General features: G+C 44.0%; 1 protein-coding gene across 2 annotated transcripts in view; it reads left to right on the top strand.

Annotated features, from left to right (window-relative positions):
- SLC1A1 (solute carrier family 1 member 1) overlaps positions 1-11,098 on the top strand; it is a 64,101-nt gene extending 53,003 nt beyond the window's left edge. For both annotated transcript variants that reach the window (XM_054727214.1, XM_008144983.3), the window contains 4 exons: positions 575-697; positions 1,281-1,475; positions 6,475-6,609; positions 8,900-11,098. In XM_054727214.1, coding sequence (XP_054583189.1) covers positions 575-697; positions 1,281-1,475; positions 6,475-6,609; positions 8,900-9,146 — 700 coding nt within the window. In that variant the 3' untranslated portion in view covers positions 9,147-11,098. The remainder of the gene's footprint in view (positions 1-574; positions 698-1,280; positions 1,476-6,474; positions 6,610-8,899) is intronic.
- Positions 11,099-13,987: the final 2,889 nt, after the last annotated feature.

The raw sequence follows: 13,987 nt of genomic DNA, 5'->3' as shown, positions 1-13,987 counted from the left end.
AAGAGCAAGGGCTTCCTCCTGCTCATCGCAATCCGCACTTCCCTCTTAGACAGTGGGCACCATCCAACAAAACAGTGGTGAGGCCCCGGGAGCAGAGTGGCTGGGACTGTGAAGGGCTATAATAGAGGTTTGGGAGGGGGCCACAGAGTCACCAAGGAGGGAGGGGTCAGCAGGAGCTGGGAAGTTGAGGGAAGGCTTCCTGAAGGAGAGGGAAGTCTTACTGAGTCTTAGAGGAGGAGCGAGAATTCAGCAGCAGAAGGAAGTGAAAGCATTTTAGCACATTTAGCCGGAACAGCACGATCAGGGCTTGGAAGCATGATGTAATTGTTCTGTGAGCCCTGGAATGTGCATTCAGCAACTGGCTGTGCCAGTAACTTTGATAAGATACTTCATTTGCTGAATGAATCTCCTCATCCTCATATGTGGACTGGAGACATATTCCTGCCCTACTTCTCATTTTCTCATTAGGTCAATATGCAAGTTGAATGACATTGTGAATAAAAAAGCTGTTTGAAAAAAGGATTAATATAAAGAGGTGGTATCATCCATGAACCTGTTCTTTTCTCATTTACAGGCTTGCAATCCACTCCATTGTAATTCTCCCACTGATATATTTCATTGTGGTAAGAAAGAACCCTTTCCGGTTTGCCATGGGGATGGCCCAGGCTCTCCTGACGGCTCTTATGATCTCTTCCAGGTAAATAGAAGAGGGGTGTCTAGAGGAAGTCTCTGAACCAAGCTTTTATCAACCCTCGCCTCACTTGATGAAGCAGTATCTGCAGCTTATAGTTTTTGTAGCTGCTTTAATTCAAGAAATGATTGCCCCAGCCAGTGTGGCTCAGTTGGTTGGAGTATCAGTCCATTCATCAAATGGTGGTGGTTCGATTCCCAGTCAGGGCACATAACTAGGTGGTGGGTTCGATCACCAGTTGGAGCACATGCAGGAAGCAACCAATTGGTTTCTCTCCCTCTCTCTCTGAGATCAATTAAAAAAATAAAGAAAGAAATTATCTCCATAGTCTCTACCCACGTCCTTGAATGTAGTTCTTCACCCTGTGAGATATTTCCGGCCCTCTTGGCACAGCCTGCAGCCCAGGAAGGGATTATGTTGTGACTTGGAGCAGTGGCAACCATAGCACCTTCTGATTCCTGAACCTGTCAAAGGTGCCAGCGTGCTTTGGGCTCCTGGTTAGTTTTTGGAATGGAGGTGTCTCTTCTTCAGGCAGGGACTGAGGACCAGCATTTCTAAACCGTAAGTCCTTTGTCTTTTTATCACACAGTTCAGCAACCCTGCCTGTCACTTTCCGCTGTGCTGAAGAAAACAACCAGGTGGACAAAAGGATCACTAGATTCGTGTTACCCGTTGGTGCTACAATCAACATGGACGGGACTGCACTCTACGAAGCAGTAGCAGCTGTGTTCATTGCACAGCTGAATGACATGGACTTGAGCATTGGGCAGATCATCACTATCAGGTGGGGGCATGGTGTCACATTCATTCTCATCTCCATTACTGGAATTGCCTCTAGTAAAAGTCGTCTGTGAGGGGAGATCAAGAGTGGTCCAGGGGTTGGTTTGATTTTCTTGGTCTACAAAGTCTGTTCCCAAGACTAAGCACAACTCTGTTACAAGCAGTGGGATCGTACTGCACAAGATTTCTGCTTCAAGGTCTGGATAAGCCAAAAGCATCGTTCTGCTCTCAGTTCAGTGCCTCACTGGGTCCTAGGCACTGAGTAGGTACCAAGGATTCAAGATTGAACAAGGGCCAGTCTCTGCTTTCAAGGGGTTCCCAGTAGGTAGATAAGGGATACACATATCTAAATAAATGCTGAGAGGTGTGATAAGGGCTATAGTAGAAGTTTGAATGGGAGGCATCGAAGACACCAAGGAAGGAAAAGTTGGCTCTACCTGGGAAGGTGAGGAAAGGCTTCCTGGAGAAAGTTTAGCTAAGTCTTAGAAAAGGAATAAGAATTTCATAGGAAAGAAGGAAACTAAGAGCATTTTAGATAAAAGGAATAGCAAGTACAGATTATTTTGTATGAGTGTGATGTTGAGGACATAAAGAAATGAGGAGTCAGGGATCATGTCATGAAAGCTTTGTATGGGGAGCTCATGGAAAGGTCTTCGACAATTTTTCATACCATGGACAGATTTTCATTTTAGAAAGGCAACTGGATGGGAGCAGGAACCATAGCTGGAAGACCAGTTAGGAGACTATTACAGATCCAGGTACGGTATGAAAAGGCCCACATCAGGGCACTGACATGAGGGATGGAGAAGAGATAGTGAAAGAGGCATCAGTTAGATTTGGAGTGAGGGACAGGGGACAGATAGGATGACCCCCAGGATTGGTGGGTGTTTCTGGATTGGTGGATGGTGCTTACCAGAACAGGAACTAGTGTAGGAGAAGCAAGTCTAGATAGGAAGATAGAGTTTATACTTTTAGACATATTGAATTTGAAATGCCTTTAGGACACCCAGGTAGAAGTATGCAGTGAAAGAAATGTAGATACAGATGCCAGCTCTTCACTGTAGATACAGAAGCCAGGGTCCCCAGCTTGATAGGGAGTTAATTATCTGAGTTTGAATCTGAGCTTTACCATGATTAGCTGTAACCTTGGCCAAGCTGATTGCATCCTCTAAGCTTCTGTTTCTCACCCATAAAATGAGGATAATAATAGTATCTACATTTTGTACAAGTAGTGATCATTAAGTCAGACGATGCATATAAAATGCTTAGAATGATGCCAATGGTAGTGAGCCTTCAGTAAATGTTCGAAATGGATGACATTGCATAAGGAGAGTCCATAGGGAAGAGAAAAGAGCTAAGGACTGAGCCCTAGAAAATCCTAATGTTAGAGGCAGGGAGGGAAGAACCCAAGAGGAAGAATGAGAAGGAAAGAAAGATGGGAAGAGAGCCCTGAAACCATGGTATCATGGGCACCCAGAGAAGAGAGATTTTCAAAGATTAAATGGCCCGTGGAGTCAAATACTGCAGAGAATCCTAGTCAAATGAAGACTGAAATTGTCTACTCAAGTAGGTGGTGAAAATGCCCTTAGTGAATTTTGCCAGAGCTGTTTCTCTGGAACAGCACTTCTCAATATAGTACTATTAGCTACTCATACGGATTGGATGAAGCAGACAGAGAAGGTTCTATCATTGTAGAAATAGGTGCTGTCCTTGTAGAAACTCCTACTGGTCAGCGCTGCTTTGAAGAGTGGATTATGATTAGTCGGAGACTTTAGAGTGGGAGTTTGAGACTAAGCTGAGTTCTTGCGCCTACTCGAGGCTGAACCTGAACATTTCAGAGTTAATTCATTCTTTCCTCCCTAGCACTGGGTATAGGCGTAAGTTCCAGGCAAACAATAAATTCTGACAGTGTTCTAATACAGTACATTTTTAAATCTTCCCCAACCCTAAGTCATAACGGACTTATTGCAGTTTGCTTGAAATTAACCGAAGACAAGTGCAAACTGGACTGTTTGGCGTATCAGCTGGGCAACTGCATGAACGCTGCATGGTCTGTCAAGTGTTAGTGGCTAACGAGCCCATGTTAGTGGCTCAAGAGCCTCAGGCTATAGTGACCGCGTGGTTAACAGTGATGTGTTGGGGGTTCCAAGAGGGGGCAGTGGGCATGGGCACCTACTACTTCTAACAAAGAAAACCCATCATTGCAGTCAGTTTAAATGTTTTCAATCAGAAAGAGCTTGAATCAAGTCCTGTAGTTTGAACAGCAACAAGTATGTTAAAATTGAAATCTTGATCCACAGCCACGGTGGTTCCAGTTGTTACTTTTAGACTCCCCAGTGCCTTTCCCTACCTCCATCACCTTGGGCTGTGGGACCCCATCTGCACTGAACTGGTTTCTGAGGAGTGGTTGTATGAAATGCCAGTTCTTTTGTGTCTTTGCCACTTTGTGATGACTTCCCTCCCTGCCTCAGTCATACGTTTCCTGGATCTTTGTAACCTTAAAAAAAAACTGCTAGAGGAATAAACTTTGGGCCTTGAGGCTACATACTCAATTCACATAAAAATCTCTCTCCCTGCTCCGGGGTATTCTTATATCAGACTTGGCTGCTAATACTGGCCCAAAGCCAATTACCCCTGCCTGGCCAGGGTAATCATTGACTTAAAATAAAGAATCCTCTCTGGCCCTACCTGGGAGAGAATGAAATAATAAACGTTAAACTTGACAAGTTACAGTTGTGGCTCCTGTGGTTGATGGTTAAAGAGATTTGGGGACCTGTAGTTTATCTCTTTCTCTGGCCATTTTGGACTGGACATCAGAAAATGTAGGTACCATCTACCCAAAACACACCCTGTTGTGGTTTTCTCATAACATTCATTTATCAAAGGTTGTAACTGATTAAAAGTAGGATACAGTTTCTTATAATGAAAGATAATTACAGAATTTGGGGCCCAGAAAGAGCTTGAGGAAAAAGCAGCGGTAATGGTTTCTGTAGTGGTAGTAATAATACTAGCAGCAGTGGTAGTAGAAGGAATAGCAGCAGCTGCTGACGTAGCGAAAGTGGCATCAGTTTTTAAGCGTCTCCTAGATCCAGGTGCTGTGCTGGATGCCTTGAATGTGTTACCTCATTGAATCTTCACAGCAGCACTACAAAGTAAACACATTAGTTCCATCTTACAGGTGCCAAACAGATTCAGAGAAGTAACTTGCCTAAGGACAGGCTGTTAGTAAAAATTTTCTCCCTATCTGAAGATTTATACTTCAGGTGAAAGCCAGTTAGATAGCTGAAGTTCAGTAAAGTAAGGTCAAGGTCAAAGAGCAGAGTTTTAACTAAATGGATTTTGAGTCTCAAGCCCAGCCTCAGACAATAGTGACCCCATGGTTAACAGTGATGTGTTGGGGGTTCCAAGAAGGAGCAGTGGGCATGGGCACCTACTACTTCTGACAAAGAAAACCCATCATTGCAGTCAGTTTAAATTTTTTCAACCAGCATTGAAATAAACGTGGATTTAACAAAGAATACTTAAGTCAGAACAGATCCAAAGGGTTGTACAGGCCTAGAACTTTGAGAGTAATTGGGACAGCACCAGAAATCTCTAACTTGCTAGAAATTGGGTGGCCATAGCCACTAAGAAAAAACTTACTTGTCAAAGAACTCTGAGTTTAATCATACCCTCAAACACTATCTGTGACCCATACTGGGCAGATGAATGGGCACTGGAATCAGCTTTGTAAGAACTCTGAGGCTTTATCCAGTGATCACGGACAACAGGGGGAGAGGAGCATGCGTGTGGGGGGGGTTTGGGAAGGGAATGGGGGGGAGGGGTGATGACAAATATGTGATACCTTAATCAATAAAAAAAAAAGAATAGCAAAACAGGACGGGGAAAAGTCAATGGGGAGAAAAGGAAATGTATGTAATACTTTAAACAATAAAGAATTTATATTTTTTAAAAAGAAGAAAAAAAAAGAACTCTGAGGCTTTATGAACTCACAAGAATATGGATTTGTGGCTAGAATCGGGGTTTCTTCTAGTCTAAATCGGCAGTTTCTGCATCTTCACCTTTCAACTCAGCGACATCCTGGAGGCAGTTCAGGCCTTGGCCCAGAGTAAGGACATGTCTCGAGAAAAATGTCGTGGGTGTCCCCTTCAAGCTGACTCAAATCAACGGACTTTTTCAGGACCGGAGGAGAGCCCCTGTTTCCTCCAACGTGACCAGATTTAAGGAAGTTGCTGAAAAACTGCACATTCCAAAGGGAAAAATCCCTCGTGCCACATTTTATCTGCCCAAGAGGGATCTTTTTAAATACTTAGCGAAGTTCACATGGCTGCCTCTCCTGAATTCCAGACCTTTTGTACAAAGTGCATCCACTGGCAAAAAGGAGCCATCAGTAATGAATGCTTCTACCTTGGTCAGGAGTCGGCTATTTCTCAAGTCAGTGCCCTAAAGGGCATCTGCCAGAGATGTCAAGAGTCTTAATGATGCTGAGAAAGTGAATAAAACCTCCTTAAACACTTGAGGTTTTAGCTTCACCTAAAATGCCCTTGCCCATCTATCCATATCACTATCCCTCTACTATCCTTCAAGGCAACATAAATACCTGGCATATATTAGATTCTCATTAAATGCTTGATGGGTGAGCAGACAGAAAAAAAGTAGGTGGAGAGACATTTGTCCTTTGTTCAGGATGGATGGGTAGATAGTCATCCATCCCAGTTGGTAAACACTTGCCTTCCTCTTGAATATCTCTCTTGCACGTGGTGTGCCTCATGCAGTCCTTGCATTAGGGTGGGTTGCCCTGTTTCCCCTGGAAGATAATACTCCCCTCCGTCTCCCACAGCCCTTTAATAAGGCAGAGCTGGTGCTCAGTAGATAACAGATTCTGACTGGCCAATTTGGGGACACAGCAGTAACAGCCATGGGGACTGTTTCGGGCCAGGGGCCCTGAAGGAAGAAATGGGTATCTAACTAACTCCTTTTGTGCTGGTGTGTTTTGGCTACAGTGTCACAGCCACAGCTGCCAGCATCGGAGCTGCGGGTGTACCCCAGGCTGGCCTGGTGACCATGGTGATCGTGCTGAGTGCTGTGGGCCTGCCCACTGAGGATGTCACCCTGATCATCGCTGTCGACTGGTTCCTGTGAGTTGGAATAAACGTGCTGTAGAATCTGCAGTCTGTCGTTCTCTCTTCAGATTGCCTAATGAGCCATCTGTTGCTGCTTTCATTTCCCTCTGACCAGGCCATCTGATAATGTGGTTAAAAATTAACTCCTCATAAACTTCAAGCAGTGATTTTCAAAAGCCAATGATCTCTACTAGCTCATTATACCTGGTAATGCTCAAGGTTAAAAGCCTTGGGGATTGGACAAGATAAACACAAAATAACATGGTGAAGAAGGTAGGCAAGGCCCCAGACATTCCAAACCCCATAGGCCACCCTGGCCTATCCCAGCCCTAGGTCAGCAGCATAGGTTCAGACCACCTGGTTCAAAATCAGCCTATCTTCCCAGCTTCAGACCATCAGGGGCAGTGGCACAAGCATCGGCTTTGCAATAAGACTGACTTGGGTTTGAATCCCTGATCAGTGTCTTCCTGGCTTTTGACCTTAAGTTCCTTAAGCTCTCTGAGGTCCTGTTGTATTATCTGTAAGATGGAAAAGATTCCATCTGTCTCATTGGGTTGGTGTAAGGACTGAGTGAGCTAATATGGGAGGAGTGTCTAAAACGGTGTCTGGAAGGTAGTATGTGCTCAATAAAAGGCAAGTCTTAATTGTTATAACTAGAATAAGTTAGACCAGTGGTCGGCAAACTCATTAGTCAACAGAGCCAAATATCAACAGTACAACAATTGAAATTTCTTTTGAGAGCGAAATTTTTTAAACTTAAACTTCTTCTAACGCCACTTCTTCAAAATAGACTCGCCCAGGCCGTGGTATTTTGTGGAAGAGCCACACTCAAGGGGCCAAAGAGCCACATGTGGCTCGCAAGCCGCAGTTTGCCGACCATGGAGTTAGACCATTCAAGCCTCAACCAATAATTCTCTCTCTCTCTCTCTCTCTCTCTCTCTCTCTCTCACACACACACACACACACACACACACACACACAAGGAACACAGCAGAGCATCTGTGGTATGTTCAGGGTAAGGTTAAGAACGTGCCTTTTGGTTGATACCCACATTGTGCATTTGTCTTCTGGCATCTAGGTCTCTGTCCCCTGGCCATCAGGAGTAAGTGTAGCTCCTTAGTGAGCCTTCCCTTAGAGCCAGCCAGGGTTACTGGGGAGTCCAGTGGTGAGTAGTGTGCAAGTGGCAGCTGAGAATGAGGAAAGGGAAACATTCCATGTGGTTGTGAAGATACAGTCATGTCCCTGAAGGCAGAAGCTCCTGCACGGGGAAGCTGTGCCATGTGGCTGCTTGGTTCTACAAAGCCCTACTGAGGTGGCACCTTTCTTGCAAAGGTACCCTACCACTGAGGCAAATGCTTCAATTTTTCTAATGGTGTTGGTGGATTTTCACATCTCTCCTTTCCCTGGTTCTTCCTGGAATTGATGACCTTCACTCTAAGATACCCAGAAAAGTCAAAGGTTCGGTCTGATCCGTGGTCCATTCTAGGGTCAAGTTCAACCCATAGCCTTGTTCTGTATAACAGCAGGGCATCCAGATTGGACATGTGTAAGCACTGTTGGCCTTTTCTGTCCTGCGGGTGTAGTTTTCATAAGAATATTCATGTACATAGTTTCTACCAACAGTGCTCAAGCATCCTCTCACCAGGATGCCTTCTCTTTCTACACAGCTTCCTGCCTTCAGCCTCTTCTCCAGGCTGTCTGGGAGTAAAGACTAGCTGGGGGTGCCTCAAAGAGAAAGACATTCCCAGGCAAACCTGTGTTTTCTAACCCTGTGATCTGTGGCATCCCTGCTGGCTTGTTCATGGAGTGACTTAGTGTGGTAAAGACACAAGTACGCCAGGGACACACAAACACAGGAACACTTGGACACACACAGGGACCATGGGCCACCCACAAAACATCCAGGTTCTCTCAGATTAGCCCAGAGAGCCCAGAAATGTTCACAAGACAGAGGTTAGTGGTGAAAGACTAATAGAATTTTGACTCTCCCAAAATAATCTGTGAATACTATTCCCATTTCTTTGGGAAGAAAAGAGGGAATTCAGGTAAATCGGTGCTGGAGTTTGGGGAGTCATTGTGACTTGTTGGGAGCACAGGCCTGGGGGAGCTGGTTTGCTCATTCTGTGCCTTTATGAACCAACTTCTGCTTCAGGCCTGTGAGGAGAGGAGCCTCAGCCAGCCGTGAGGACAGCACATTCTGCATTTGCTTGACTCGTAACTCAACACTTCAAGTCCTTTCTTCTCTCCAATGGGCAGGGAAATGAAATCTGGGCCTCCTGTCTGACTCACCCTCTCCCTTCCCCAGGGACCGGTTCAGGACCATGGTGAATGTCCTTGGTGACGCCTTTGGGACGGGCATCGTGGAGAAGCTCTCGAAGAAGGAGCTGGAGCAGATGAGTGTTGCATCTGACGTCAACTTCACGAACCCCTTTGCTGTGGAAACCACAGCACTCGATAATGAAGACTCAGACGCCAAGAAGTCCTATGTCAACGGAGGCTTTGCCATCGACAGATCTGACACCATCTCATTCACCCAGACCTCACAGTTCTAGAGCCCTAGCTTCAGGTGACTGGGAATGAGGAAGGACCGCTCTTAGCAAATTCAAACATTAAGGAAAAGAAGAACACTAATGGCCAATTGTACATTTGACCTGATACACAGACCTCCAGACTATTTTCTATATTTGGATTCGGAGCTTTGGCTCTCTATGTTCTGGGACTTGGGGGTGGGGTAAGAGAAAAGGAAATTGATGAAAAGGCAAGCTATCTTATCTGGAGTTTTTAAATTCTACAAGAGACAAAGTTTAGAAGTATAGAACATAGCAGTTGTTGGAATTAGGTAACAGCTGTGAAAGCGCAATTGCTTTCTCACGCACAGACCAGTGTTTTGGGTTTTTAAAAAACTATTCTGTCAGTGACTACACGTTTTTTACTCAGGCTTTCTATTGGCATGGATTTCCTTTGATGTCTCACATTTTTTATAGATTAAAATGCATCCAAACCATCCCCCTTTCCCGGTTAATGTGCCAAATTGTCCATTTTGAACTCATCCCCAGCCAATTTCAAAGAAACTGCTTTGAAAGAAAACAGATCAGCACAGTTCTGCAATAACAGTTTTAAGATGAGTGTCACGTTTGTGGGGAAGGTAGATCCTTTTTTCAATGTACTGTACTGGGACACTGGTTAACTATTAACCCAGTGTTCAGTGTAGAACTAGATAAATATATATATGTATGTATATATTATTTTCATATAATTTGCCAGACAGAGATCAGAATGGAACAGTCAATGTGAAATAAAGAGCTCTCCTAATACTTGAATATTAACTATGATTCCAATCCAGACCTACTCTGGGGCTTATCAGAACTCCTCTCTCAGGAGCACTACACTGAGAAATCATGTTGTTTGATCATTTCTGCCCCAAAGCAGAGATGTGTTGTGGTGATACTCTGAGGTGGCATAGCCATTCATTACGACTTCCAAATTCTCCTGCTCGGAGGGAGTCATAGCAGCTGTATGTGAGATTATGTTCAAAGGTGTCACTCACATAAGGCTGGATGTGTTTTTATCCAGCTGGAAGGCTTCATTCTTCCAAGGTCAGTAATACAGACTTAAAAATGATAGTCCTTTGCCCTTTTGTACCCATCAGGGCCCAAGCAACAGTGGCAAGCTGCCAGATAACTTGTATTTCAATACGAATTTGGTAAGTTGAACAAGCCACATTACACAGAAAAGCACTATCCCTTCCCTGGATTCTTGCAGAGTAACTCCCACAACCTGAGACGTTGGGATCAGTGGTTCAGGAAAATCCTTCTCTTGTGTGGCACTTGTGTGGCACTTGTGTGGCACTTGGGTCTTCCTCCAGGGAGGATTGTTTTGACCGACTAGCAGTCTAGTGATCTTGGCCCTGCTCCTTAAAATCCATCATTTGCCATTCTCCTGCTAATTTATGAAGTTATCTTATTAAAGTCTGTGCTTCAGCTCACAATTTGTAAATAATGCTTAACATGACTTTTGTATTTACACTGAAATCCAAAATACTTGTGCTTCTGCAGTATTGAGTAGCCAGTTTAAGCCTGTGCTTTCCTATTTAAGAAACCAGAAATTGTGCCAAAGAGCATGGAGACATGAATACATGCTCAGTATTGACCACCTGCACCTGAAGACTACAGGAGAATGATACTGAATTGTCCCGTAAATATCATAAATATGACCCAGTAATTCAATGTGAGTTTTTAAATGCAAAGAATGGAATTGTTTATAGAAAGTCGATCTAAATATAATGCAGTTGAGTCGGTAATTTATCTTGGGCTGAATGGTTCTACCCCCTTGGCAGGTTTCTCTGATTTGAGGCACCAGAGTTGCAGAGCTGTTCATGAACTGCAGGTCATCCTTATTTTGGAGTCCGTTTGTAACTGACCTCTTAACACACTGTGCTGTCAACTCATCAAAGAGAACAATGTTCCATTTCAGTCTCAATAAACATTTCCATCATTCTTTCTTCCCCACCTTTCTCTGTTCTTTTATCTCACTCTGCTGGGTGTGGGAAGGTGGAGACATGGTCATTTAATTCAGATTGTACACAGATAGTCATTTCCCAAACTCTGTTTATAGCCAAGAATGAAGAAGTAAGGGCTGAGGGGAAGTAATCTAATTCTTCATGTTAATCAGTGGGGATTAAAAGGTTGAAATTCAGTGTCATTATGAACAGCTTGTCCATATTTGATGATGGAGATGAAAAGGAAAATAGAATTTGGTTAGAAATTACTGTAATGGGGGAAAGTCACCATATTGATGGGGACTTGGTTTCACTGAAGGTCTGATCCTGACCTCTGAAATGCTCCTATAAATGACGAATGGCTGTATTCAGAGTGCTCTTTTTTTTCTAAAATATATTTTTATTGATTCCAGAGAGAAAGGGAGATGGAGAGAAATAGACACATCAATGATGAGAGAGAATCATTGATTGTCTGCCTCCTACACACCCCACACTGGGAATCGAACCCACCTTCTGGTTCATAGGTTGATACTCAACCACTGAACCACACCAGCTGGGCTTCAGAGAGTTCTTCAAAGGAATGGCACAGTCCTGCCTGGAACCTCAGTCGTTACAGGGTTCCTCCAGCCCCCACTAGTTAGTGATAGACAATACGGAATGGAAAGCTCTCTCTGCCCCACTGAGAATGTCTCATAAAAATGCTTATCACTGCCTGGCCAAACTAATTCAGAATAGTCTTCTCTTTTGGCATCATGGGATAAAATACCCGACAACACAACTCCTTAAAGAGAGATCTGTTTGGAAAAGTTAGTGAACCTGGGTAGGGACCCCCATATGATTTTGATCTGCCCAAAGTATACTCATGAACAGAGCAAAGGTGTTATTAGCTCTGGAAAATAACTTTTTTTTTCCCCAAAAAAATCTTAGTGAGCCCACTGGGTACAAGGCCTGTTACTATAGCATCCTTAGAATAGTATGAGGAAACTGTGTTTGGCTTCTCATTCGCAGTGGGCCAGCAACAGTGTTGGCTTTGCAGGTGTTTAAGAACCTTCCCTCCTGGTACAGAAAGAAGAAATGATCATGCAGAGCCTTGGCAGAATTCTAGAAAGTTCTATGCAACAGAATATTCTGTATTCTCTAACTGCCCAGCAAGGAACCCATGAGTAGGAACGCAGCTGGTCTCTTAACCGTTTTGTGACCCTTGCCAATAATCTAGGCCTTGGTTTAATCTTCTGTGAAATGGTGATAAATCTTGCCCCTTGAGGTTGCTTGAAGTTAAATGAGAAAATGCATATAATTCATTTAGCAGAGACCCTGTCACATGTTTGATAAATGCTAGTGCCCCCCACACCACACAAAATCTCTATACCCTCACTCCCCATTTACATGGGCAACCCATAGAGATGCAACTTTGGTTGCTAGTCAGTGTTTTGAGACCTGTCTCAGTTATTAAAGCAAAATGCATCCAACCTAGTGAGACTTAATATATTAACAAGTCCCATTCTATGAAGGGGAAACAGGACATTTTGATATAAATAGTGTAAGACTTGGAATATTCTCTCCTGAAAAGTGTCACATGGGCACTGGACAAAAAGCATTCACAATTTTTTGTCTGTGGCCTGCGACAGAGAGGTTTGAGATCGGGTTGTGTGAGGCGGGGCTGTGTATTCACATAGCACCCTTTCTATTAAGTTCTGAGATTTGTGACATGAAGTTCATTTCTGCCAGGTCAGACTGGGTGTCTCCTGAGACTGTCTTCCCCATGCTGTGGGCCCCACATGCGGTTTTTAAAATACCCTCTGTGGTAGGAAATGTGTCTCTCTCCCCTGCAATCTTAACTTTTTAAGTGAAAGCTGTATAATATAAACAAGAAGCAAGCCTTGTTAAATTAGCTTTGGGAACAATACACACTGATCCACATGTATCAAATTAGATGACTGAACATTAAGTGTATGAAGTTATTGACCATGAATGGAGATGACTGGGGACATTTCTCAGTGGCCCAGGCTAAATAACACCCCAAAAGTCCTAAGAAAGCATTCAGATCAATCTCACAACTGCTGACCGGTCCATTTCTCCTCGCTGGGAAAACCAGTGCCACGTGTGATGTGGTGGTGGTCCCTCCGGGATCACTGAGACACTTGTCTACAAATCCTCACTTGGTGTGCCGATCTTAAGATACTACAAAATGCAGAACAGTTATTAGTAAACCCCCAAAGCCAAGATAAAATCAACACCCCTTTTGTTATTCTGTTGAAGAAAAGGAAAAAGGAAAGCTGTGGCCTCTTCTAGAGAAGTTTGTTTCCAGAAGGCCTCACCAGCCTGAAGCTAGAAAAATGTCCTCAAGAGAGCAGAACCAGGATATTACCCAAAGACACTAGAAACTAATATACAGAATCAATCAAACTCCTGAAGAGTGGTGTCTGGGTCCCAGCACACACATACACACACCATTTGCAGACCATAGAATCTGGTAGCTGCTGTTCTATCAGCAAGGTTATGAGAATGTCACATCGTCGTCCCTCACTTCAGGGCATTTGAGGAGTTGTATTACCTGGGTGTTTCAGAATCAAAGGTCCGGTTGCCAAGGGGAAAAAATGAGTCATTAGCCAGGATCTACTTTATTTTGTCCAGACCCTGTGGAAAGATGCCTTTTCCAAGGTGAGGATAAGACTGATGGAAGTGAATCGAGTAGTCCCCGGAGGGTAGTCGCAGGAGAAAAGGCACCACTCCGTCATTGCACAGGTGCTTCCCTTTATGGACACACCTTCACAAATCCTGAAGACATGCACCTTTTAGAGATGACCTGGATCACTAAATGAATGTGACTTTCATTTAAGGGGTCCTCGTGTTGTGTTTCAAAGTCATCAGTTTAGCTTGGCAAGAATAAGAAGC

Source organism: Eptesicus fuscus, chromosome 15, assembly GCF_027574615.1.
Source record: "Eptesicus fuscus isolate TK198812 chromosome 15, DD_ASM_mEF_20220401, whole genome shotgun sequence".
Taxonomy (NCBI): Eukaryota; Metazoa; Chordata; class Mammalia; order Chiroptera; family Vespertilionidae; genus Eptesicus; species Eptesicus fuscus.
Note: the sequence above shows the minus strand (reverse complement) of the source record. Positions and strands in the feature narration are given on the sequence as shown.